At 41.8% G+C, this 23,824-nt stretch overlaps 10 protein-coding genes across 10 annotated transcripts; 6 read left to right on the top strand and 4 right to left on the bottom strand.

Moving 5' to 3' along the window:
* The first annotated feature begins 213 nt into the window (after nucleotides 1–213).
* Nucleotides 214–2,971, top strand: BCR41DRAFT_192372 (hypothetical protein). The gene is made up of 5 exons (XM_022019830.1): nucleotides 214–398; nucleotides 913–1,675; nucleotides 1,830–2,049; nucleotides 2,180–2,299; nucleotides 2,829–2,971. The coding sequence occupies exons 1-5, from the start codon at nucleotides 300–302 to the stop codon at nucleotides 2,878–2,880; spliced, it is 1,254 nt and encodes a 417-aa protein (XP_021876789.1). The 5' UTR covers nucleotides 214–299; the 3' UTR covers nucleotides 2,881–2,971.
* A 338-nt stretch (nucleotides 2,972–3,309) lies between these two features.
* Nucleotides 3,310–6,515, top strand: BCR41DRAFT_192368 (hypothetical protein). Its single transcript, XM_022019829.1, has 2 exons — nucleotides 3,310–6,235; nucleotides 6,343–6,515. Exons 1-2 carry the CDS (start codon nucleotides 3,417–3,419, stop codon nucleotides 6,356–6,358), a joined length of 2,835 nt encoding a protein of 944 aa, XP_021876788.1. The 5' UTR covers nucleotides 3,310–3,416; the 3' UTR covers nucleotides 6,359–6,515.
* Nucleotides 6,516–6,545: 30 nt separating this feature from the next.
* BCR41DRAFT_389822 (hypothetical protein) lies at nucleotides 6,546–7,722 on the bottom strand. The gene is made up of 3 exons (XM_022028167.1): nucleotides 7,415–7,722; nucleotides 6,964–7,254; nucleotides 6,546–6,856 (listed from the first exon to the last, which is right to left on the bottom strand). Exons 1-3 carry the CDS (start codon nucleotides 7,659–7,661, stop codon nucleotides 6,582–6,584), a joined length of 813 nt encoding a protein of 270 aa, XP_021876787.1. The 5' UTR covers nucleotides 7,662–7,722; the 3' UTR covers nucleotides 6,546–6,581.
* Nucleotides 7,723–8,430: 708 nt separating this feature from the next.
* BCR41DRAFT_389821 (hypothetical protein) lies at nucleotides 8,431–9,837 on the top strand. Its single transcript, XM_022028166.1, has 6 exons — nucleotides 8,431–8,594; nucleotides 8,752–8,869; nucleotides 8,967–9,055; nucleotides 9,157–9,280; nucleotides 9,374–9,487; nucleotides 9,597–9,837. Exons 1-6 carry the CDS (start codon nucleotides 8,514–8,516, stop codon nucleotides 9,710–9,712), a joined length of 642 nt encoding a protein of 213 aa, XP_021876786.1. The 5' UTR covers nucleotides 8,431–8,513; the 3' UTR covers nucleotides 9,713–9,837.
* Nucleotides 9,838–9,959: 122 nt separating this feature from the next.
* BCR41DRAFT_389820 (hypothetical protein) lies at nucleotides 9,960–13,152 on the top strand. Its single transcript, XM_022028165.1, has 3 exons — nucleotides 9,960–10,186; nucleotides 10,319–12,492; nucleotides 12,594–13,152. Exons 1-3 carry the CDS (start codon nucleotides 10,163–10,165, stop codon nucleotides 12,904–12,906), a joined length of 2,511 nt encoding a protein of 836 aa, XP_021876785.1. The 5' UTR covers nucleotides 9,960–10,162; the 3' UTR covers nucleotides 12,907–13,152.
* BCR41DRAFT_362324 (histone H2A.V) lies at nucleotides 13,037–14,792 on the bottom strand. The gene is made up of 4 exons (XM_022025712.1): nucleotides 14,716–14,792; nucleotides 13,948–14,064; nucleotides 13,547–13,801; nucleotides 13,037–13,403 (listed from the first exon to the last, which is right to left on the bottom strand). Exons 1-4 carry the CDS (start codon nucleotides 14,716–14,718, stop codon nucleotides 13,344–13,346), a joined length of 435 nt encoding a protein of 144 aa, XP_021876784.1. The 5' UTR covers nucleotides 14,719–14,792; the 3' UTR covers nucleotides 13,037–13,343.
* A 228-nt stretch (nucleotides 14,793–15,020) lies between these two features.
* BCR41DRAFT_341743 (alcohol dehydrogenase) lies at nucleotides 15,021–16,439 on the bottom strand. The gene is made up of 4 exons (XM_022022258.1): nucleotides 16,198–16,439; nucleotides 15,930–16,116; nucleotides 15,519–15,824; nucleotides 15,021–15,427 (listed from the first exon to the last, which is right to left on the bottom strand). Exons 1-4 carry the CDS (start codon nucleotides 16,378–16,380, stop codon nucleotides 15,057–15,059), a joined length of 1,047 nt encoding a protein of 348 aa, XP_021876783.1. The 5' UTR covers nucleotides 16,381–16,439; the 3' UTR covers nucleotides 15,021–15,056.
* A 2,089-nt stretch (nucleotides 16,440–18,528) lies between these two features.
* Nucleotides 18,529–19,165, top strand: BCR41DRAFT_400865 (hypothetical protein; the record flags this gene model as incomplete). The annotated part of the gene is made up of 2 exons (XM_022029170.1): nucleotides 18,529–18,764; nucleotides 18,883–19,165. The coding sequence occupies 2 exons, from the start codon at nucleotides 18,529–18,531 to the stop codon at nucleotides 19,163–19,165; spliced, it is 519 nt and encodes a 172-aa protein (XP_021876782.1).
* Nucleotides 19,166–19,187: 22 nt separating this feature from the next.
* Nucleotides 19,188–21,455, top strand: BCR41DRAFT_400864 (hypothetical protein; the record flags this gene model as incomplete). Its single annotated transcript, XM_022029169.1, has 1 exon — nucleotides 19,188–21,455. One exon carries the CDS (start codon nucleotides 19,188–19,190, stop codon nucleotides 21,453–21,455), a length of 2,268 nt encoding a protein of 755 aa, XP_021876781.1.
* Nucleotides 21,456–22,420: 965 nt separating this feature from the next.
* BCR41DRAFT_341741 (hypothetical protein) lies at nucleotides 22,421–23,746 on the bottom strand. The gene is made up of 2 exons (XM_022022257.1): nucleotides 23,586–23,746; nucleotides 22,421–23,442 (listed from the first exon to the last, which is right to left on the bottom strand). The coding sequence occupies exons 1-2, from the start codon at nucleotides 23,664–23,666 to the stop codon at nucleotides 22,444–22,446; spliced, it is 1,080 nt and encodes a 359-aa protein (XP_021876780.1). The 5' UTR covers nucleotides 23,667–23,746; the 3' UTR covers nucleotides 22,421–22,443.
* Between the last annotated feature and the right edge of the window lie 78 nt (nucleotides 23,747–23,824).

The following is a 23,824-nucleotide window of genomic DNA, read 5'->3' as shown; positions in this document are numbered from 1 at the left end:
TCCTTTTCTTTCTTTCATTCATTGCCCATTCGCTCATTCATCGCTGGAGGGCTTTTTTTATCCTTTACCTCCTCTTGTCTGTCTTTGTTTTCTTTTTCTTCTAGTTCTCTTCTAGTTCCCTTCTAGTTCTATTTTTTTTTTTTTTTTTTTTTTTCCTCCTTCATCAGTCCATTTACTTTGCTTTGCATTTTGCTGCTCTATGCTTCATTCCTTTTTCTTTCACACACAGTGACACACCCGCTCTCTTAATTTTTCCTTTTCCCTTCTGTAAACTTGGCATCTTATCTGTTCCTATTGCCATGAGCTCGAACCTGTGCCAACAGAGCCAGGCTCATCGACTTTACAGCCTGTATTTGCACTACGACGCTTCACATACGGCTAAACATGATGATCCAGAGGTGAGGGTGACTGTCCTTTCTTCCCCACTCTACAATTTCGGAGCAGCAATAGATCCTGGGGCCGATGAAAAACGGGTTCGGTGCTTGACTTGCAAGCAGTTCTTGTTCACCACTTGACATGTGAAGAACAAGGACAGATCAGTAGGAGAGATCACAGATAAATGTCTTTAGGCCGTCATTATTGCTCCCGCGACCTTTATTATTTTATTTTTTTATGAAAGATATGCAAGGGCATGGATGAAAACGATGAAGATGTTAAATCTATTCGAGCTTTTTTTAATTGAATTTTTTATATTTAATGTTTTATTCACATATCTTGTCTTTCTTTTTCTTCTTCACTTCTGACTGGTTCGCCATGTTCCTAATTGAATGTTTTTCTTACTCAATGTCCACTCCATACTCAATTGTACTATTTGTCGATCGATTCTACCTATGCAATGGGATGCTTGTGTGATAAATGGGCAATTCAATTATAACTTCAATTGAAACCGCTATCGTCCACTTACACTCACAGTGCAAGGCAGTGCTACAGCATTGCTTTTCGTTGTTCGAGAAAGATTATGTTGTTGGTACCGTCGCAAATCATGGCGGACAGCTTTGTTCATCCTATCCTTCGGAGATCGCCATTCTAGAGAAGCAACGGGTCCATTCAACCACACAACAGGTGCCACAGACGCACAAAAAGGATCAAGCTGGAGATTTGATAAAGAGCACACAGACAGACCAGTCTAGGCACTCAGATCACGCACAGTTGTCAAAAAATTCAGAGTCTCTCACCAAGAATACCAGTGTTCAGTCTGCATCATCTCATATATCGCCATCGCATAGCATAGTTCCTCAAAGTACTTCAGATACATTCTCGAATATATCACCAATGTTGTTATCGCAAAGATCAGGTGCTAATGGCATTAGTATCAATAGTAGTGGTAACCACAATGATGACTATACCCAGCGAACAGTGTCAAATCAAGAAGGCTTTGGTCGCACATTGATCGAGGAGACCGCTGACCAAAGCTTTGATCTAAGTGAAAGCGAGATGATGTCCTTTCAGGATATCAGGTCAGAGCTTGATATGATCCGCTCTCCTCAGACTATTCAGCAGCATTCCGATACAAGCAATGATCATGACAAGTCCAAAAGAAACATTCTACCGTTTCCCTTTCGGATATCTAGGCCGGAGAGGAAAGCAACAACAAGCGAATCCAGAGCATCCTCTATCTCCACCACAGATAGGAGGACAAAAGAACCGATCTCGCTTACAGAAAACAAAGATAAAGGTTCGTGATCATACTCCCTTATGGACATAGATTCCCTTTGCTAGAGATTACATTATACTTTTTATGGCCTCATACAAGTTTTCATGTTAGACTGGTTCATGGACATGATATGATAATATTCACATTTAGTTTTTTATCTTGCTCTGTTTTATAGTCAATGACACACAAGAGTTGTCAAAACAATTTGAGAAGTCGCACTTTGCACGTGTCAGGGCTCGGTTTGTGGTTCCATGTATATTGGTGCGAGGGAAGAATGTCTGCCGATCGGCTACTCTGTCCAACGAAGTGGAAGTGTTTATGCATAGTGTAAACCAAAAACTTAATGATCTAAATCAAAAACGGAAGATGTTTCTTTACGGCACTGGCGAGAAAAGGTCAGTAGTCTGTCTGTCCCTTTTTTTCCCCTTTACTATACGACTGATTGCTATACTGTTCTAACCAGCAACAGAGAGTTTATTTCAATTCTCACCTTGAACCATGCAATTTTTCTCTTCTTCCTTACAGCCCTGACAAGGAGGATCATGAGTCATCACTAGAAAAGCAGCGAATGGAAGATATTGAGTTACTGCATCAACTAGGGGTAACCTATATCAACGATCTCATGGTGGAGAACCGCAAAGTCAAGTAAGTGTTCAAATAATAACAACAACAACAACAATAATAATAATAATAATAATAAAAAGAGAGATCAATAGACATCAGCAGGCTAGGTTATCGCATTATTATAACGGCAAATATAAAGAGATTGGTTTTGACATTATTCATTTTATATTTGTTTCACTGACCAATTGCGTACATCAGATATGGCTTGAAGGTAACTTCATCTGAAAAAGTGGACTCGTTTGGCCGATATTCAAAGTTTAAACTGGTGGCAACGCCGTACCCTGGAGTCGAGTTTTTTCAAAAGTTTAAAGCAAACAAATACTGTGGTCGGAAGTTATGTTTTGATTGGTCCCAGAACTTTGCAGATGCCCAGCTTCAGTTCCCGGCTGGGCATACTGATAACCTTGGTATCAGTTGGAAGGGTTATAAGAGCTGGGATTTAAGTATGTATTTATTTGATAATTAAGAAAATCCTATTTATAAGATATGAACGAATAACCCCTGATTAACGCTTGCCCGCACACGCATGTACATTATTGTGATTTCATAGTCGAATTGACGCAGAACTACCTCCGTTTGTATCTGACCCACATTGCCGATGACACGGTTGATATCGATCTCGCAAGTAGATCCAGGAGCACCACTGGATCACCGTCCCACCCCTTGAAAGGCCTGTTAATTCATTGCATATCAGGTACGAAGCTAAAGTTTCAGAGGGATTGGTACATGCCTGGTCTTATAGGCCAACTACTTGTCAATAACGATTGTTGGCATTACCCAATAACAATAGGATGGGATCGTACACCACTTTTCATCTCTTTACTCAGGATATCGCTGTGGGCAGATGGAGAAGTACATCAATCATTAACGGCAGCTGAGATGCTTTATCTGACCATGGGCTACGATTGGTTCCTATTCAAGTGAGTTGACATATAGCGATGGCGTGATATAGCGCTAGACGACTATCCTGATCACCGGAAATTAACAGATATGAACATCTTTGTATAGTCATTTGCTAGCAGATCGGAGTCAAAGAGGAGAAGATATTTTTTATTTTTGCTTTTACTTTTTAAAGTTCATTTACGGAGAGGAGTTTTCGCTTAAATCAATTGCTCACCTAGCCAAGCATGGTAAAGCAATGCATCGGTCTAGCATTGACACTCAAGCTGTTTCTTCGCAATCACCGCTACTCAAGAATACTGGACGGATCAGGAATAGGTTCGACGCTGCTGATGCAGAGAATCCTCATGGACACATATGTGATGAATGTAGACTGATGAGGAAATCTCCAGATGAGCCCCTTGGAAGAGACATAAATCCGGTAAAAAGCACCAGTCAAGAGGTTGCCTCCTCGACAGATGGGAAGTCTTCCAGCTGGCAGCTTGTCACATTTTCAACACCGCCAGGACGAGAGAAACATGGATCACCTCGTGCACCTTTCATTCCTACCCTTCAAGACTTCAAGACTTCAGGATCACCTTTAGGAATAAAGCGCAACTCTTTTACCACAAACTATGCCGAGAGTTCTGGTCATGGAACTCGCCCACTGGATCGAGAAGTCCTAGACATGGAGAGTCAGTCTGCTACCAATCACCCAGCCATGAATAGTCGACGGTTCTCATTGAGCACACAACAACAGCAATTAGGTGTACGACGCTCGTCCTCTAGTGGCATACCAAATATGTTTTCGGAAGAGTCAAGGTATTCAATTTCAGGCTTATCTGGAGTCGAGTTTTCGCAAGGTTCAATATCTCCCAATTTATTTGCAGATCGTGATTTAGAAGGTTTAGGGCCGAGAAGCGCTAGTAATAGTAATAGCGATGTTACTGGAGAAGGGCAATCAGCACGTCGCAAGAGAGCTTCAACCTTTGACGGTGGTCTTTTACTTTTTGCTGGCCAAGAGACCAATGTGGCACAAGATGATCTCGATGCAAAAGCGCATATGGAGGATTTGACCAGTGATGATGATGAGGATGAAGAGTCGGGAATCGTTAATAATCTAACTAAACCATCATATACAGCAGTGCTCGCACCAACCAATGCAACTGAGCCTCAGATATGCCAGATATGCCACCGGCCATTTCTTGCCGAACCAAATCAGACCAAATCAGAATCGCGTGTAACAGAGAGTCAGCTTGGGCCTTTAAAGTCACCTATACCCGTTAATTCTGATTCCTTGAACATCCCTCAACAGCCGATGGCTATCAGTCCAAAGGCTGCTCTTGAACGCTTAAGAGCTTCTGATACCCTATTTCCTAATGATGCGGGATATGACGGCCACCGTCACCACAGCGGCAGGCATAGAATTCATGAGGCGGATCGCGATGAAGCCATGTTCCAACTGGAGATCGATGATCAACTCCCTTATAGGTCAATAGCAGATCAAGATTGCTTGAATACGCCCTGTTTTGCGGGGCCTGGATGTCAAGAAAGGGTAACGAGTGTAACAGGAAACTCATCAGCTGCGGATGAGATCGGGGCTATTGAAGAGGATGGAAATGAGAGCTTCTGGGAAGAGACGTCGACTATGGATTATGGGTACAGTCCTGGAAGTATATTGAATGGATTCGAATCTGGCTTGACAAAAGTTGATAGTCGTATGTCTAGGGAAACTCCAGGCTTGAAGCATGGAGCTGAAGACGAGGATGATGTTGAAGAAGAGGATGATGACGATGACGATGACTGCGTTGCTAGTTTGACTTCTCGCCAAGGTAGCCATAAAATGAGTCATGAGCATGACCATATTTTTATGCCATCATTAAAGGGCGTCTTTTCAAACTCTGAGAGGGTAGCTGAGGGACGAAATGGACGACAAGACCACGCATATGTCGCTGGCGAATCCGGATCCTCAGCAGCAGACACCAGACATCCCTTAAGCACAACCTCGAATAAAGATCATGTTAATGTCGACTTTGATCAAAATCAAAGCACCACCTCCTCAGAAACCTCCAGGCCACTGACAAGGCGCCAAAAGCTCAAGCAGCTCCGAAGACTCTTCATGGACATCCGGAACGAGATAGGAGATGGAAGCCGATCGCCTAGCCGACCAGTTCCTGAGAGCAAAACTTTCAGAGCGACGTCCCTAAGTTCAGCAACTGAAGAAGATGACGACAGTAGCGCTTCATTCAGAGCAGAATCATTTTCGGATGACTCTTCATATCAATATCGCTCGTCTAATGCTGCAACAATAGTGTCCGCACATCGGCAAGGATCTGCGACGAATCCCCCCTCAGTATCTCTTGCTAAGAGCCATGATTTTGATCCGAACTTGCCCTCCTTTTCTCATGGATTATCCTCAACGCGACAAAATGTTGGCTCTTTTAAAATGCCGTCGGGCACTAGACCACAGCAACAGCAACAGACCTCACGATGGTCACAACAAACTCAAAAGAGCCTGATCGCTCCACCGTCCAGCGGCCGTAAGAGTCCATTTGAATGGGCTGCAGCAGCGGCAACTTCTGCAGCAGCATCAATAAGCTCTTCGGCATCAGGCATTATTACTGGAGGCTTTGGTCATGTTGGATCATCTACGTCTTGCGCTGATCATAGTTCATCTCTGGACAGAGCAGGTCGACGTGCTCATCACACGACACCACAGTTACAGGAATATACCTCCCCAACCGGGTCGAACCATTACAACCGACAATTCACCCTTTCCTCAGCATATAATCAATATCAACAACCACAGCAGTGTGAAGGCAACTTCAGCCAAAGAAAGGACTCCATCCCAGAAACGACGCCTATAGATGACTTTCAAGAAGTTATGGCGCCATCCACAACGCTAAACATGATTGAAAGGGAGGGACAAGCAGGTAGTGGTATCGGCACCAGTAGTCGTAGTGACCGTGCACCAGGATATCGGAGGAGGTCATCACTTGGGTTGACCCCGACGACATCGTCCGCTACATCAGCTTCAAGAATACGTGGGGAAACCGAGAATTCAAACCGATGGGAGTGGTATGTAAATCATTGCAATTTTAAGTAGTAGTCTTTCGGATCCTTTGTTTGTTTTTGATCTAACCGCATGTTATTTGTTTTTTACTTTTGTTAAAACAAAACAAAAGGCCCATTTTCGTTTAGCAACAAATCCTTATTACTTTAGTTATCAAAGCATTTAGTAAGATGAACTATACCATGCCTCTAATTATATTATTCTACACAAACAGTAAATAAGTGTAGCGCTACAGTTGGGTCATTTTGAAGCTGATGGCAAGCAAGCGTGAAAGAAATATCACTAGCAGATTATGAGATACACTAAACGAGTAGGGTGGAAATTTAATGGCTTTATTACAGTTGGGGTTAGTTAGCGGCGTGGATGGCTGTACTTTGCATTACCGAACTGGTAATAGAGCCCACAGAGTGCTAAACTGATAACAGCAGGAAGTAGATGTAATTGCACGATACAGTAGACTAAAATTGTGATGACTCCAGGAGCGCGAAGCATGATGCCCATTGCAGGGGACCGATACATGGTATGTAGGAAGTAGCACCCACAGATAATTGAGACAATGAACATGGCTGCCTGTGTGAGTTTGTGAGCCTTATGTTTGTTACTGAAATATACCATGATAAGGATTGCTATGTTCAATATTGATAAAAAAAGTATCAGATCGATTAAGTTTTGTAAATACGCAAGGCTTTAAAAGAATCTTTGCATTTACTGAGATACAGAGTTTTCTTAATACCTGGAAAGATTTTGATGACTTTGCGTAGAGCATCAGGGCCAGAATATGTCTCACCATACTGCCGGTGGACCAGGATGTCCATGACGATGAAAAGACATGTTGTCGGGATGGAGAAAAAAATGCCCTCAAATATATAATCCGGTTGTACTTCAGTATCCCCATGTCTATGCCCAAGAACGCCATTTTGACGACGTGATCTACTGTCACTACCAGCGGCTGTCCTACGCTCATCACTAGCCTTGACTTGATCAAGAATTCCCGATTCCGTGATCAATCTCCATTTTTCTGGCTCTTAAAGCAAAAGAAAAAGGTAATGAAGAAAAAACCATATAATTAGATAATCAGCAATATTATCAACGTATCAGGACATGTGGGTTGAAAGAGATCGTGTGGTGATTGTACAACATGCCATAACCCAAATAAAAAAAAAAGCATGAACGATCTTCGTTACCTGGGATATCATCAATGTCAGATTCTGATGTTTCCGAATTGTCCGAGTCATCGTCATCGTCATCGTCATCGTCATCACTGTTGCCACTATTATCACCTATTTCCTGTATCTTTGGTGTGGAAGTGGGTTTAGTTATAGAAGAAGCAGTGGTACTAGCGACCTTGCGCTTGGTCACGGATTGTGTAGATGCTTTTATAGACGATGACTCTGCAGTATTATTCTTCTGAGTTGCTCCTCGTCCTGCCATTTTGATATAATCTTGTCCGTGTTCTGATGAATGTGATGAGGGAGGTTGTGTGGAATTGATGGTACTTTTTTTTTTTTTTTGCGTTTAATTCCGCATCAATTTTTCACTTAAATCCGTTCAACGTTTTTTCTATCTGTCTCTCCCAAATCACATGTAACTTTATTTTTATGTGTGTGTGGTGCATTGGTACTTGGGAACCTGAAAACTTACGCGTCCAAAATTGAGATCTATTCAACCATTAACAAGCTCTCTAGAACTCTATCAGTTTTTGTATTTTTTAGTTATATTTAGTTATATATTTACAATATTAGCATATCAACTGCTTTTGTTTCGATAGAGGGAAGCGATACCATTTCACTTTAGAGGGATATAGGCGCGTCCTATACCGCGAAATTGAAGTGTATTTCTACTTGTTTTCCAATAGTATGGGCTGTAGTGAGAATCTAGGCTGTGATAGATCGAAGAGATAGGAGAATGCACATTATCGTCATTGAACCCTGAGAGAAAAGCAACGCCACCATTCGTGAGATAATGCAATCAACTGAAAAAGAAATGCTATCCTTCCGTTTACTGGAGGCAAAGTCAATATGAGGGAAGGGGAGGGTTCATTACGATCGGAAAACAACCATGGGCTGTTTTCGCGTTAATTCAGTTTATCCCTTTTTGGTTCTTGTGATGTGTGTGTCGCTTTGGTAGCTTGTGCATCGTGACCTGTTTCATGAATATAAAAAGGGTGCCATTAAAAAAAAAAAAAAAAAAAAAAAACGACACTCACCCCACATTGTTCATACTTTGCTCTCCAATAAGATTTTCCCCTCTTCTTGATCCCGATTTTTATTTTTTTTGTGAAACATGAATTCGGTTAAAGGCCAGGCCAGAGCCCTTTCTACTACTGGGAGGGTCAACGCCAAGGAGAGTGCGACTCATCTCATTGTAATGTTCATCAATTCAACTCGGACTAGAATTTTAATGGCGACAATAATTTCCGCTATAAATTAAGGTTCCAACAACTTAACAAAGAGCGCTTCATTATTTTTTTTTTTTTTTTTTTTTTTTTTACATTGAATGTGAACATGTTCATCTATTGTAGAGAGATGTTAAAGATGACCAGAAAGTGATTCAGGTCGAGGACCGTAAGGCATTTTATCTCATGAACTGCGAGAACTGCGATTATACTATTCAGGGCAAGCCTATTAAGCTCTCAATTGGTAAGATCTAGATCAATATTAAAAAAATATCATATGTGTACAGATCAGCAATTGAGTCTTTGGACATACATACACTTTCTATTGGTAATACATATAGAAAACTGCAAGAATTTGGTCCTCCGTGTCGAAGGGAAGATCATGACAGGCATTGTTGACATTTGGAGGAGCGAGAATATCTCGTTGGATGTAAGTATATCTTCCAATGAAGCTTTTCTTTTTCTTTTTTTGTAAATGGAAGTTCTGACACTTTTTTTTTTTTTTTTTTTTTTTTCTTCACTTTTTCTCAGTTTGAACGATCTGTGTCCATGTTTCAATTGGATAACGTTAATACTCTTACGCTCGGCTTACCTGATGCAGAACATTTTGGGTCCATGGTTTGGGCAGGTGTTGAAGATCTCACCCTCCGACTTGGTATGGTCATTGATTCTTTTTATACAAATTCAAATAAGCCTCATGCTCTCTCGCTGGTACTCAACCAACTTCCAATATTTTGGCATGGCATAGGCGCCGACGTGCACTCGTTAAGCTACAGCGATCTGCAGTCCAGAAATCCAGATTTACGCCCTGATATGGATCAATTCAAGACAACGGTGATTGATGGCAGTATTATGACTGAAGGCAAGTGCGGCATTTCACTAATTATACAAATCTACCCTTATTAAAAAAGCAAACAAGAGTTGACCATCTATTTTTATTCCCCCTTTTATTATCTTGAAACCTTGAATAGCTATTGTGCGTCTTGACAGTGGATACCCTACCACGCGAGCAGAGGAGGCCAACTACCAACAACTGGAGAGACAAAAGGATGAGGTGCTGCGCCCACCAGTTGCGAATGATGACTAATATATTGACTACGGGATTAATAGTTTTTTAACATTATTTATGGTTTATGAAACGACCGCAGTGCAGACAGCGTCATTTGCGTCTTACAAGCAAGCGCTTCTAGTAAAATAAATAGAAAATGAAAGCGCCGTAGTCAATTGTATGCCTTGTGATTCATGCTAGCTCTATCCAACAAGTAAAAAAAAAGCCACTCATTCTTCCTTTTTTTTTAAGTCAAATGACATTCATCAACTTTCATCCTCTACACATTCCAACAAGAAGACTTGCTTTTGCTCAAGATCACTCTCTTTCGGCTTTATCGAAAACTCGCTTTACTTTTTAAGACATTGGTTATCATCCCATCCTAGACAGCACACATTTATATCTCCAATTAGACTTGCTCTCTCCTTCTCCCTTTTACTGTAATTTTACACCTTGTATAAATTCTTATTACATCACAGATAATAAACAATGGATGCCCAAGAAAAACTAGAGGTAATTTATAATGTGCGCTTTTGATCAACTGAACAAACACAAAAACTCACAACAGCTCGTATACATAATTGATATGGTGATCATCAATTGGAAAAACTAATCGCCATGAAAAAAATAAAATAAAATAATTAGGCAATGTTTTGCCCAAGACTTGACTCAGCCCTGGTCGCTTCGATTTACCATGATCTACAAGACTTTAAGGCTTGTATACCAATCCTTTCTGAGCTTGCTAAAGCAACGCCCACAGCTGCAGACACAACTACCACAACTATAGCTACCACACCTGCTACTACTATTCTTAGCTCTTCAAACAAAAGCTTGACCACAACACCAACTAGCTCTAAAAAAACCAAGAATACCACTATTAACAATGTTAGCAACAAAGTCAACTCCAATATCGACCACACTTCTAAATCGTCAGCTAATAACAGAGATATTTTGGTGTGGAGTGAAAAAGTTGCAATTTCCAACTCTAGCGCGTCTATGCCTCGCTCCAGCGGCTTAAATCGTAAGCAAGGACAGGTGACTAGTTCGTCCTTCCAACGCCCAACCTCATCCATCGTCACAACAACCAGCCTAGACAATACCCAGTCATCCAGTGGAGACGCTGCTGGGACATCCAATGGAGCCTTCAGAGCGCGGCGAAACCCAAACTACATGAAGAACCATGGTCTTGCGGTGGACCCACCTGAAGATGGTACTAATGAATCTTTTGAGCCTGGCGGACAAATAGAGTTTGCAACAAGTGATGCAGACAGTGATCAGCCATTGGATGATCAGAACTCTCAGGAAAATGCCCCAAATTTCCAAAAGCAGAACAAAAAGAAGACCAAAAAGGGCAAGAAGCAGAAATCGAGCGCCGATTCAGAGACACAGGGGCAGACATCAACCTTCAAATCGCAGCAATTCATTGATAAGAAGGCATGGAAGGGATTGTCAGTGAAGCCTGTTGAAGACCATTTTGCTGATATCAATCTTAATGATAGCTTACCTGAAGAAAAGGATCAGCTCCAGAGTCTGAGCGATTTTGAGGACATAGAGGATGAAATTGCTTCCAGTGGCTCTTCTCACGAAACTTCAACAACAGCAGAGTCGGGTTGTTCCAGTGATGTAAAGATAGAGGAGCTCGAATTTTTGAGAAGCTGTTTCCCAGATCAGGAACATTCGGATGAGTACCTCGCACAGATCTTGAAAGAGAGTAACAGAGACTTGGAAACGGCTGTCGAAATGATTTTGAGCCATATATTTTTGGAAAATGAACAAGTGGAGACCTCCTCTTCCGGATCTGGATCACTCCGCTCAGCAGAATCTCAAGCTAGCAGTTCAACCATCTCCACTCTCGATGATGCATTCTTCGAAGGCGCTCCTACAAATTCGAAAAAGAAATCAAAACGCACAAATTCTGGAGGTAATCAAGCAGCAGCATGGGGCGCATCTCGTTACCAGCAACGAGCTCGAAATGGACATAGTAATGCGTTGCTGGATGCAATCGACCATCAGGATGAATTTTTGATCCCAGAGAGCAATGATTGGGCAACATTTGAACATCAGATCTCGATTTTGATGAACATTTTCCATACAGTTCCTCAAAAGACTATCGTTTCTGAATTCCATGCCAACGGAACGCAGCTTTTCAAGACGGTTGAAAGTCTTGAGAGACGGCTCAAACAGGAAAATCATTTTGAATCGGCTCAAAGAAGAGCTCGACAGAGTCAATTTGATGTGAATTTGGCACAATTGATGGAGATGTTTCCGGATCATAGTGCAACGGGTCTTAAGAAGCTGTTGGTGTACAGTGGAGGTGATTTGCAGGATGCAATGAATGCAGTTCTGGCAGCAGATATCGCTCACGCGGACCGAAAGGAACAACAGCAATCATTATCATCACCCTCTTCCTCGTCCAAACGTGGAAATATGATTCCGTTCCAGGCAGACATTCGATTCGCGGATAAAAACTATACACCAGCGCCTACCAGTAATGGCAACCGCCTGAAGAGTCTGCCATCAACTAGCAATCCTTTTCCAGGAGGTGCTCGGCCATTTCCAAACACAATTTTGGATAAATCCAACAGTGAACTCTATAATGATGACGATGATCCAATGTGGTGTCGTCAGCGTGCTCATGAACTTTTAGAACAAAGAAATGAGCTGTTCAGGAAGGCTGCAAAGGCATATCAGAGTACAAAAGGAAAAGGCGCAGGGATGAGTGGTATTGCTGCTTACTATGCAGACGAAGGCAAAAAGCTGGATGCTCAAGGAAAGCAATGGCATATGCGTGCTGCCCGTGCAGTTGTTCAGCAACATCGGTAAGCTCAGCTGGCTGGAGTATCATTTCTCAAAAACTATCGCCTTTATACCAATTAGGTAATTGACTTGTTTTTTATTGTTATCCCTTCTCTGTATCTAGACGGGTAAGCAATGACCCCAACTTGGTGGACCTTCATGGATTGACCACTGCAGAGGCACAAACAGTTGTCAAAGAGGCAGTGACACAATGGTTTGCGCGTGCAACGATGCAGGCATCTCGAATTGCGGCCAAACCGCTCAAGATTGTCTGTGGTATCGGTTCCCACTCCAAAGACAAGATTGCACGTCTGTATCCAAGTGTGTTGAGCCTACTAATGAAAGATGGCTGGCGGTGCGAGGCCGAAAACGGTGTAATTCTGGTTAAAGGGGTTTCACGCTTGACACCATCACCCGCTTCAAAGGTGAAGAGGTAGTCATGAGGAAACTAATGCCTATTTATTATTATTATTTTTTTTCACCGGCTTCTATTGATACCCATCATCATTTCATCTGCATTCTGTATAATAGTCGATCAACATCTTTTTTTTTTCTTTGTGGTATTAGATGCAATGATGGCGTGTGTTTTTAGTTTTTTTCCTTTTTTTTGTAAAATACAGTCTTTTAAAAGTTTACTAGGGGTAATGGCGGGAACTACAAGATAAAATAAAGACGAGTGTAAGGCGTCAAAAGAAGAGATGATTAATGGGAATGACAGATTCTTGAAGCTATTACACATTCTCAGCTTCATGTATAATTCCTGGCGTTTTGAAATGTTTGGCTTCGAAAATATGTGTAGAAAATGAAAGGGAAAGACACTTTCTTCCTCGCTCCTGACGCCTGTTTTTTATTCCCTACTGGGTTACGCATCTTTTTAAGGTCCAATCTTCTTCTGGCCCTTCTGTGTCTTTGACAGCAGTGCTTTGTGAATGTGCTAAATAAAGTGATCGAACGAGGATAAAAAGAAAAGAAAAAGAAAAAAAGGGATTAGTCAAATGTGTCTCATCTACAGATTATGTAAAATTCAAATCGTATAGTGAAACAAGTTATTGAGAATAATCTTTAAAAGACACGTACAGGAAGAACACCACCTCCAGCGATGGTTGCACGGATCAATGAGTCGAGCTCCTCATCTCCACGAATAGCGAGTTGCAAGTGACGAGGAGTGATGCGTTTAACTTTCAAATCCTTTGTTGCGTTTCCTGCCAACTCGAGTACCTCAGCCGTCAAGTATTCAAGAATGGCTGCAGAGTAAACTGCAGCTTTGGCGCCTACACGGACGTGGTTTTGAGTACGATCCTTCAAGTAACGATGGATACGACCTACAGGGAACTATGGCGATCCAAATTAAGAGTTAGAAAAAAAAAATGCGGATCGAGCGTCTTGATGATCAATGTGGCGTTTTACGGTTGGTAGTATTGATACTGCTGGCTGCTATTGGCTGTTGTGTCTTAATTTTATATTAATATAACCATTACCTGTAAACCTGCACGAGCAGAACGCGAGAGTGCAGGCACCTTCTCACGACGCTTCTCTGTAGACTTTGTCTGAGCGTTCGTAGCAGCAGTTGCTTCGGTTCCGAGATGTGCGTCAGCCTAGTTTCATTAAAAAGATTTTTAAACCTTTCGTGTAAGTTTTGTGTAATTTGTACTATCGTTTCGATATGAAGAAAGGAAAGGAAGGAAAGGGGTTTTGTCCATAGAAAAAAACGCGCCTATTTCTTTTGTTTATTTACACACTGAGGAAAAGGCGCGTTTTTTGTTTTAAAAAAAGAATGCACATTCATCTACCGGCAATAGAAAAAGTAGCTCTCGACATTTTTTTTTTTTTTTTTTTTTTTTTTTTTTTCGTCCTGTTTATTGTCATAACAGCAGAGTCAGGGATCTATGTTCTTCATTCGAAAAGAGCCGAATTCAATAGAATAGTTGTTATGTCCGTGGCGTGCGATAATAGGTTGAATATTTTTTTTATCTTTTTTTCTTCTTCCAATTAGAATGAGTCATATGAATGCAGACGACGTTGAGCAATATTCTGAAGCGGTGTTGCAGAAAGCAAAAATAATAACGATATACAAATATCTAGAAATGTGTATATTTATCGCAACAAAAGTGCTGAGGGCATTCATTCAAGCATATAAGCTGGTTAAAGAAAGAATAACGAGAAATGAATGAAATAGATGATTGTGATGAATAAGAGGAGGGAGGATAGGATAATAAGGGTCTTTTAAGAGGGCTGTGCATCCTTACCATTGTGGAAATAATGTAGGATAAAAGATGGGGAGCAGGGACGGGTCTTTGAGAAGAGGTGGAGGAGTAAAAGAAAGTTAGTAAAGTAAGAGAAGAGAATAAATGAAAAAGTTTTCGCACAACCAGAGATTCGAAACGCAGCATCTGCTGACCTGCGCATTCCGGTGACTAGTTGCCACGCCAAAAGTCTAACAGTCACTAATTTCATGTAAAAATTAAGTCCATGACAACATGTCACATGCTTAGAAGCCACCCACAACCAGGGCGCGTCTAAAACCCTTAACCAACTATGGTTTTTGGAGACTAGAAAGGGTCCTTGCCCAATATATTTTATTTTTTCTCTAGTTAAAACGAACAACAACTTTCCCAAACTGGTTACCGCCTCGCAGATACTCAATAGCCTTGGGAATATTCTCTAATCCACTCAAGGCGTTACTGACAATGGGTCTAATCCTATGCTCCTCTACAAAGTGGAGCATCTGTTCAAACTCGACACGCGACCCCATAGTACTACCACGGATTTCGACGTTGCGAAGAATGGGAACAGTGTCCAGCTGGAACGCCCCTGCGGTCTGCCCAAACGTAACAAAAATCCCTCCTTGCGCTAGGATCTTGCTCAAAATAGTTACAGCACCAGGTCCGCTGGCGCTGTCGATTGTCAAATCGAACTTTTGGCCATGCGATAGCTTCAATAGCTCCTGATCCCAATTTTCTAATATAGCAAAATAGAGAGAATAAGAACAAATTAAGCCTTTTTTTTTTTATCTCGTTTCATTTCATTTCGTTGAATTAAGTGAACATGCCTTTGCGGTAGTTAACACCCCCCTTCGCCCCAAGTTTGATAGCGCGTTCGATTTTGCTGTCATCTGAAGATGTTACATATACATTCGCTCCAGCAGCCAGCGCAAACTGTAATGCAAACAAAGCAACACCTCCGCCAATGCCCGTCACCAATACATTTTGACCCTTTGCCACTTGACCCTTTGTAAATAAAGCACGATAAGCAGTCAAGCCAGCCAATGGTAGAGCTGCAGCCTCTTCGTCGGTTAAATGCGCTGGTGCCTTGAAAATGTCTGCATTCTCGCTTGCATAATACTCAGTAAAAACGCCTTTTTTTTTTTTTTTTTGTAAACGGATAAATACTCGGTGTCAGTAAATAAATTTATACTTTTTTTTTTTTTTTTTTTTTTTTTAAAAAAAAAAGTTCCTCTCACCAGGGGCCTTGGTACCGCCACGGACAGCGTAATTGTGCTCATCTTCAGGGCCACGAGGGTTAGAGATCCACCCTTCCGAGGGCATGATGATAACACGGTCACCAATCTTGAACCTCGATGTCTCTCCGTTCACCTCGATAACATTTCCCACAGCATCAGCTCCAAGAGGCTGGTTAAAAACAATGTTCTACTCAAAAGCAAAACAGCATAAGTTAGAGATTGAAGTACAAAAATTAATAGGCAATAAAACTCTGAATATTTTACGCACCGGATAACGGCCTTTTAAAATCCAGAGTTCGCGGTGGTTGAGCGAGACAGCTTTAATCTTAACAAGAGATTGACTAAGCTTGGGGACAGGACGTGGAAGCTGTGCAATTTTAGCATTGTGAAATTCATCAGAGCCGGTTTCTTCGACAACTACGGCGGTCGTTATCAAGTTCGTGGAGGACATGTGTAGTTTGTGCGCAAATATGGAAATGCTGGATAACAGTGTTTTTTTTTAATGCTGTGCCTTGGAATATAAGAGAATACAATCAATCTGTTAGGCCTTTTTATATGTTCTCAAAACTAAAGTGGATTAACAACCACTGGGTTTCATGATAAGATGACATGATGAGATAGGACTAGGTTTGATTCAATGAGAAGCAGCATGGGCATAGCCTAGACATTAGCCGCATTTTAGGATTTGTCAACATTGCTAAAAAAAAAAAAAAAAAAAAAAAAAAAGTTTCAACTTATTGTGCTCATTCTGGTTCTGCTGCGCAGACCTCGATAGTAGAATCAATTAAAAGTCCCAAATTTTCAGCTATGAGAGCCAAAGGTGGCACTATTAACGTAAAGCATTTATTCGCGGACACCGAGCACCACCATCGATATTGTAAGTGTACCTTGCTTGGTTGTAATGCCCCATAGCCGTAATCCCATGATGAACCTTATTACAGCTCGGACCCATGACGATCACATAGTCATCGGAATAAAAAAAAACATTCTGGGTGACACAGGCGCCTTTCCACCACAGAAGTTACACCATTCCTCATGAACATGATCTTCAACTAAGCTTTCCCTCCTGAAAGAAGTGATTAATAATACTCTTTGAGTGAAATTGGCCTGGGAAATGTCGTGCTTATCACAAACTCCCGAATTTGGATTAAACCTCAGCGCCCCATGTGAACTACGCCGCTTCAATAGGATATCTTTAAGAGGCTGGAACGCCATTACTCGTGAGAAAGTGGGGAATATTTTATTTATTTATTGTCATTTTCCTTTTTGAAATCCTTTGAAGTATGGATCTGAAGCAAATCGCAAGTCGTGAAACTTCTCTTTTTCCATCTCGGCAAAAAACCACTTAATTGAGGAAGGCAGAGCAAGTAAATAAGCTTTCAAAAAAGGCATTAGATGTTTCTAATCTTCGTGTTTAGTTTAAGAAGTAATGAAGTGGAATGTCAAGCGAGATGATACTTAATAAGCGAAAGCATAAATCATACCAGCCCTGGCAATAAAGCGAGGCAGACAAAGCGGAAACATTCCTTACTGGATTGTTAAGACAACTGCGTACCAAGATGAAAAAAATATTTATTCCTCAAAGCAAATGTAAAGTAGTGTGCTTTAAGCCTAAAACTTATTCATTCTTAAGATGGATCGCATCCTCAGCAAGGAGGACAGCGGGCAATTGCGTAGGACTCATGCGATCACAGCCATGTATTCGAGCGATCTCACCAATGCCATGAAAACAGGAACGGAAAATTGCTTTACTTTGTTGGCCTTACCGGCGCTGGCATGAAATCAGGCTCCGATCACCTGAAAAACATCTTGAAGGCAACTAAGAGCTCGGTAAATCTTTATATCGTGATTCGACAGCATTCCGTTAGAAGAGTAGCTTGGTTGTGTTCTTAGTGGCATTATTGCACTGTGCTCGTTCTTAAAGCTGCCAAAAAAAAAAAAAAAAACAGCTTATGAATGAATCATGGCATTACCATCCCAGCCACGGAAACGCGTCACGATAAAATTTTGTAGAACAGCCACTACCAGCTCTAATGCTCTTGGTAGTACAATTCATTGTATTTTGATATGAGGCCTGTGCGTATTTTATATATTATTAGCCAGTCTTTAAAAGAATGCGTGTTTTTTAAACTTTGGCGTAGTTTCCTGTTAATCGTCAGCGTTGTAGGTTGCGGCGATCTCACCTCCGCCCTTTGGGCATGGTTATTTGTTGCTGCGTATAATAGACGGGCATTATGAGTTTAATATTTCCCCATGATCTGTGGATAGTGCTTAGCACAGCCCTTTCAGCAAAGCGCTGGGTGTTGCTCTTTACTTGGCATACTTTGTTTATGCACTATTACTACCCCAAAAGTCGGAAAAACAGTAGCTGCCAAGGTACATGTATGCAAGGCTATAACATAAAAACCACAGAGGGGTGGCAGAAGTAATTCCTTGCCTGCGGGACAGATGGTAGTTCATATCCTTTGCATGAATTGAAAAATACCCAGCCCCCCTTTCCCCTTTTGCCCTCAAGCCAACAAGAAACAAAGCCGCTTTTTTTTTTTTTTTTTTTTTTTTTTTTTTTTTTCACCCTCTTCCTTTCCTTCGTCAACAAATCATGACCTTTACAGATGTCACTACGTCGCTGCAGCAGGCATTCATTGCCGTCTCGGGCCCCGACTTCCGCCCATTCCCAAGCATTGCCACTATCTCCTATATCCAGGCAAGGGCTGACATAGAGACAGGACAATATGTGATTATGTGGGAAGACATCCAGCAAGTGTTCGATAATGCTAAATACCTGAGGGTTGACGCCGAAGTCATACCATTTATAACCGATCAAAACAGTAAAGAGTATGCTAATTTGCCGGTTCCTGTAACACTTTCTGCCGCTATCTTCATAGCAGGGTTGATACAATCTTAATTTTCCAATGAACAAACACTCTCCATCTGCTTCTATACTTATCCTCAGCCTTGTCCCCCTAAGGGTCCAGTATCGGCCAGGAGTCACTTTGCAAGTAGTGGTTAGAGCACCAGATCATGCCAATGTTCCTTCTAAGGAGATCAAGGAAGCCATGACGGAGCATTTTAGTCAGCAACGAGCAGAGACTGAAAAAAATCAAAGTCCTTCAGCAGGAGATTTCTCAAATGCAGAAGCGAATGGAAGCTGCGGCATCCCAACACCAGCAGGTGATGCAGCAAAAAATTCAGAAAAATGCCGAAGAGCGGTCGCGGATGCAGAGGAAGTTGGATGAAAATCACCAGGAAATGCTGCTGATGCAGAAGAAGCTGGATGAAAATCAACAGCAGATGCTACAGTTGCAGGAACAAGGCCTCGAAAGACTAGCTATCATCCAAAATCGAATCCAAGCTGTCATTGCCCAGACTTACGAGCTGCACGAGTACCCGATCCCTAGATTATTTATCGTCCTTCCAAAGCATACAGGATTTCCTAACATGCTGAAAAATTCACTTACAAAGACTCAGTTTCGCTTGTTCTTCCTGTGTGAGTGCGGTGACCACACGAAGGTCCCTGGGAGCAATACTCCACATCACATCCATCTGGCTAAGCACGAGGGGTATGATATCGAACGGCCAAATGAGTTCTTTGAGAATTACGGATCGTATATACTGATAGTGCTTCAGCTGGTCAAATACGGAACCCTTGGTACTAGCATTGCCTTACCACTCCTTGCCACTGATACTATCTTCCAATCACTTGGCAGAAAGATTAATAAGCTCAGTGAAAAGAAGGATTTTATAGGAGTGACAGGGGCCAGTATTGAATCGCTTATAAATGAATCCATCAGCTATATTCAGAACAAGCAGAATACTGGTGGTGCAATTGGTGATATCGAGGGCCAGACGGTGCTTGAGAAGGTTGAAGCGCTTGAAGGAGCAGACCTACGGCGGCTTCAATCATTTTTGCGGGTCCAGGATCAGAGTCGCACACTTGGTGACCTGTATCGCATTGTCACCCTCGAGGGTCACGTTAAGTGGGTGTGCTTCGATCATTATCGAGAGAACTACAAAGAATCAGCGGTGCAGCGGCTCAAGGAGGTTGTTGCAGCTAACGAAGGCGACTATGATGAAAAGCATGGCAGCATCAAGGTTTGTCTCAAATCTCGGTTCCAGGCAAAGCAGTTTTATGACGCAATGGTCCAAGCACGCGGTATCCATGAACTTTCTATCCAATTTGGGTGGAGAGCAACAGAAGGCGATGTTGCCGATTTTGCTACAGCTACTACCGAATCGAACCTTGTTGGCGTTAGTTTAAAAGATAAGCCTATTAGTCAAAGAGAATCGCGGATTTCGTTCTGGCTGGATTCGGGGTCACGGTACAATCCGCTGGCTTGGCTGATGAGTAATAAGCGTGTTCGATCGATGAAAATCGAAGCAATAGAGGATTTTTTCCTCATGAGCGATTTTGTTTTCAAAGAGGCACCGGAACTTAGGTCTCTTGACATAGTCAAAATCAACATCAGCCCTTGCTACTACAGACGAACTCTCAGACAGCTCCTGATTCACTGCCCCAACCTTGTAAAGCTAACGCTCGGAACCATTGATAATATCTTAACACTTAATAACCTATTATATGATACTTTACCGCTGCTCCAAACACTGAAGTCATTGGAGCTTCAGTACGAGTCAGGAGTTCTACGTAACAAATACTTAAGAGGCACTACCCTGGAATCAAGCATGGAATTCTATCATCCGATGAGGATATGTGAGGATGACGTAGTTATTCTTTCGGAGAAGCGTAAAGGGCTACATTCATATTTATTGAACATCATGTCCAACGATCCGAAGCTCACAACCATGTTATTAACTAACGTCTACGACTACCATAAAGTTATCGAAAGGGTTATTACAGCTCGAAAAAAGATGATATCACTCAAGGGATCTTGTGCGCTGGAAACACTTATGATAAAACACAGGGGTGAATCCTCTGAATTTACCATTGCTGTCGTCAGGTGCCTTGATGCATTCGATTCAGAAAGCCTAAAAATCGATATGAACCTTACAGGGTGGACGAAATTGAGTACCGAGCCAATACATCATATGCTCAAATGTCAAGGATCGCTAATCAAAAAGCTCAACATAGGATCCGAATTCGATGATAGTATGGCGGTGGCACTGGATAAGTCGACTAGAACTAACGGATCTAAGCTTTCAACCCTGGATATCAACTGTGGATCATTAACGCCAGTCGGTCGTGCGGGCTTGGCCTGCATTATTCAAAGGTCACCGAGTATTGTAGAGTTGAAGTTGTACACCGGGCCTTCGAAGGACACAATAGAACAGGGAGAGTTGAGCTGTGGAGGGAGCGTCAAACAATTAATGCAAATAGTCAAGTGGGTACAAGAGCGACAGGATCTACCGAATCTACAGAAGTTGTGGGTCGATAATTATGGGGAATCTATATCCTCGTTCCTTCAATGGACTGTCAAGATGGTTGCAGCCCCAGCAGCATCTGAACACAGGGTTAAGCCTCTCAGGAGATTCATTTGGACTTTAGGGATCTTCAGCCTGAAGAATGGATAACAGTTGTGAAGGCCATTGATCTCTCAGAACTAGAGACACTCTGCATTTCAGGGCTACACCTTGACATCAAGGTACTGAAGCTTTTGATGGATCGCCTGCTAGAGGATGACGGATCAGTGCTGCCGCTAAGAGGGCTTCGTTTTGATAGCAAGGGCTCGATACAAGCAACGTATTCGGCAGAAAGAGAGATAAGAGGGCTAGAAGAATTGCTTACGAAGAAGTACCCTAGTTTGGAAATAAGCATTCCTTATGGGATAGTTATTTTTGAAGAAGTATAGACCAATATCGAGAATTACGAGGCCGTAAGAACCTTTCAATGACTTCGAGTCGATTTTATTTCTTTTTGTCAACCAAGATGGCACGGCAAATCATATATCCAATAGGACCTTCAGTAATATATCTTTCAATTTGGTCTTTTGATAGCTATCTCTCGGTTCGTCTTTGGCTTTGAGAGTTAGAGAACTGCATTGTTAACGTGTGATTCTTGTCCGCAGATACCGACCATTACCATTGACGCTATCATTAAAGCTTCCCTGATTGCTATGTTTCTTAGTTGTAATTCTATAACGGATCTTTCAATTCAGATCAAACCAAACAAAAAAAAAAAAAAAAAAAAAATAGGTAGATGTCTTTCCCACCACAGAAGACTATCTTTGGCCCGACTGCTACCCTCTAGTTCTACCTCCTCATGAATATAATCTTCAATCTGACATTTTTTCCGATCAATAATGCTCTTTGAGTGAATGGAAAAATGTGGTGCTTATTATAAACCCCTTCGTTTTGGAAAAATATTCCATTTGAACTACGCAGCTCTAATAGGCTAGCGAGAATCTTCCTTCTGTTTTCTTCTTTGAAAGGATTAAATATTTGGACAAGAGGATTGTACTCCAACATATATATATTAGCGGTTTTTTTTTTTTTTTTTTTTTTTTTTACTCTTTAAATCTACAGATAATAAAAAGAAAGTCATCTATTTTTATTTATTTACTCAGAAAAAGATAGTGTCTTTGCAAGCGAATCGAGGCACTTTTCTGTACTGAGTCTCCTTTGCGACCCTCCACAAATAGACATCCAAATCCACATTCAACATTCCTTTGGCACCATAATCCACTGTGCCGATCTTGTCACCACCATTCTTATTGTTTGCAATCTCCACAATCTCACGGCATCCATCAATGGCAGCTGCACGAAGACGATACGATTCCTCGACTGTAGTGACTCCACCTTCTTTCATTGTATGTTGCAAATTCTCTGGCAACTCCAGGATCCCTAAATGAACCATCATCGTTGGGATCACATTGTCTGCAAAGATTGGGCTACCCTCAATATCCTTGAATGCAAACAAAGAATCAGCACTCGATCCAAATCGACGCTCCAATGTTGAGGCCAACAACAGTGCCTTCTTGAACACATAGACAGTCTCTCCATCAATCTCTGCAGCATCCTGGAAAGCTGGGAAAGCGTTGATCAAAATCTCTGAAAACTTTTCTGCGGATCCTTGACTCTTCTTGGCGGCATCGACTACAAATGCTCCAAGGGTATCAAATCCCTTTTGTTTCAAAATATTCCCCGTCTCATTCAACACACCCTGGATTTGACCCGCTAGTTTGGATGCAACCGAAGGTTTGGACATTGTAACATGTTCAAGCTGTGAGGGTACATCCTTTTGCATTGTAATCCCGAAATGAGATCCAACTTCCCACGCTGTCAACTTGGAAAGTCCTTCTGCGTTCGTTTGCGTGCTGGAAATGTGGAAGGACATGACACCAAAGACAATCGTCTCAAAAGCGCCACGGTCGGAATCCTCATGGAGCTCCTTACGGAACCCATGTCCGGTGTTTAGGATATCGATTAACGAAAGGATGTTGACCTCCTGCTCCAAAGATTCGAATTTGAGTGGGAACGACATGCCGTTGGCGACCGAGTGCTTGGACCAAGACTCTTGCGTTAGCTCTGTCAGAAACTTGTTGATGCCATCACGGTTGATCTATATAAATTCAATTCATAAAAACAAGAAAAATGAGATCAAGCATGTCAGCATGAGCTTTTTTTTTTTTTTTTTTTTTTTTTTTTTTTTGAAAAACACATATTGATCAATGGAAAACACCACACCAGACGTATTGTATGTACCTTGATATGGCTATTTTCACGGCACTTCTTGGTCGTTTCAAAGATTGAGGCATAAAGGTTAGAGGGGCAAGTGAAGGTCATGGCGTGCAGATTAACAAGGGAAAATGTAGAAAAGTGGAAATGTGTAATAGCGAATGCTTGTGAATGAATGAAATAAGAACGAGAGCTGTGAGATCTTTTTATGCAGTAAACAATTTCGTGTCTGAAGTGCAGCGCCGCCCGCAGGAGGGTAATGGATA

This window comes from Lobosporangium transversale, assembly GCF_002105155.1.
Source record: "Lobosporangium transversale strain NRRL 3116 chromosome Unknown BCR41scaffold_54, whole genome shotgun sequence".
Lineage (NCBI taxonomy): Eukaryota > Fungi > Mortierellomycota > Mortierellomycetes > Mortierellales > Mortierellaceae > Lobosporangium > Lobosporangium transversale.
This window is presented reverse-complemented; position numbering and strand designations above follow the sequence as displayed.

Coding starts and splice junctions, on each gene's coding strand:
- BCR41DRAFT_192372 (XM_022019830.1), top strand. CDS start 300: ATGAGCTCGAACCTGTGCCAACAGAGCCAGGCTCATCGACTTTACAGC. Junction 399..912: donor CTAAACATGATGATCCAGAG/GTGAGGGTGACT, acceptor TTACACTCACAG/TGCAAGGCAGTGCTACAGCA. Junction 2,050..2,179: donor TACGGCACTGGCGAGAAAAG/GTCAGTAGTCTG, acceptor TCTTCCTTACAG/CCCTGACAAGGAGGATCATG.
- BCR41DRAFT_192368 (XM_022019829.1), top strand. CDS start 3,417: ATGCATCGGTCTAGCATTGACACTCAAGCTGTTTCTTCGCAATCACCG.
- BCR41DRAFT_389822 (XM_022028167.1), bottom strand. CDS start 7,661: ATGGCAGGACGAGGAGCAACTCAGAAGAATAATACTGCAGAGTCATCG. Junction 7,255..7,414: donor TGACATTGATGATATCCCAG/GTAACGAAGATC, acceptor TTTTGCTTTAAG/AGCCAGAAAAATGGAGATTG. Junction 6,857..6,963: donor AGTCATCAAAATCTTTCCAG/GTATTAAGAAAA, acceptor TATTGAACATAG/CAATCCTTATCATGGTATAT.
- BCR41DRAFT_389821 (XM_022028166.1), top strand. CDS start 8,514: ATGAATTCGGTTAAAGGCCAGGCCAGAGCCCTTTCTACTACTGGGAGG. Junction 8,870..8,966: donor GCCTATTAAGCTCTCAATTG/GTAAGATCTAGA, acceptor TAATACATATAG/AAAACTGCAAGAATTTGGTC. Junction 9,056..9,156: donor GCGAGAATATCTCGTTGGAT/GTAAGTATATCT, acceptor ACTTTTTCTCAG/TTTGAACGATCTGTGTCCAT.
- BCR41DRAFT_389820 (XM_022028165.1), top strand. CDS start 10,163: ATGGATGCCCAAGAAAAACTAGAG. Junction 10,187..10,318: donor ATGCCCAAGAAAAACTAGAG/GTAATTTATAAT, acceptor TAAAATAATTAG/GCAATGTTTTGCCCAAGACT. Junction 12,493..12,593: donor GCAGTTGTTCAGCAACATCG/GTAAGCTCAGCT, acceptor CTCTGTATCTAG/ACGGGTAAGCAATGACCCCA.
- BCR41DRAFT_362324 (XM_022025712.1), bottom strand. Junction 13,802..13,947: donor CTGCTCGTGCAGGTTTACAG/GTAATGGTTATA, acceptor GGATCGCCATAG/TTCCCTGTAGGTCGTATCCA. Junction 13,404..13,546: donor CTGGAGGTGGTGTTCTTCCT/GTACGTGTCTTT, acceptor CACTTTATTTAG/CACATTCACAAAGCACTGCT.
- BCR41DRAFT_341743 (XM_022022258.1), bottom strand. CDS start 16,380: ATGTCCTCCACGAACTTGATAACGACCGCCGTAGTTGTCGAAGAAACC. Junction 15,825..15,929: donor TGGCGGTACCAAGGCCCCTG/GTGAGAGGAACT, acceptor AAAAAAAAAAAG/GCGTTTTTACTGAGTATTAT. Junction 15,428..15,518: donor GGGTGTTAACTACCGCAAAG/GCATGTTCACTT, acceptor TTGCTATATTAG/AAAATTGGGATCAGGAGCTA.
- BCR41DRAFT_341741 (XM_022022257.1), bottom strand. CDS start 23,666: ATGACCTTCACTTGCCCCTCTAACCTTTATGCCTCAATCTTTGAAACG. Junction 23,443..23,585: donor GTGAAAATAGCCATATCAAG/GTACATACAATA, acceptor GAATTTATATAG/ATCAACCGTGATGGCATCAA.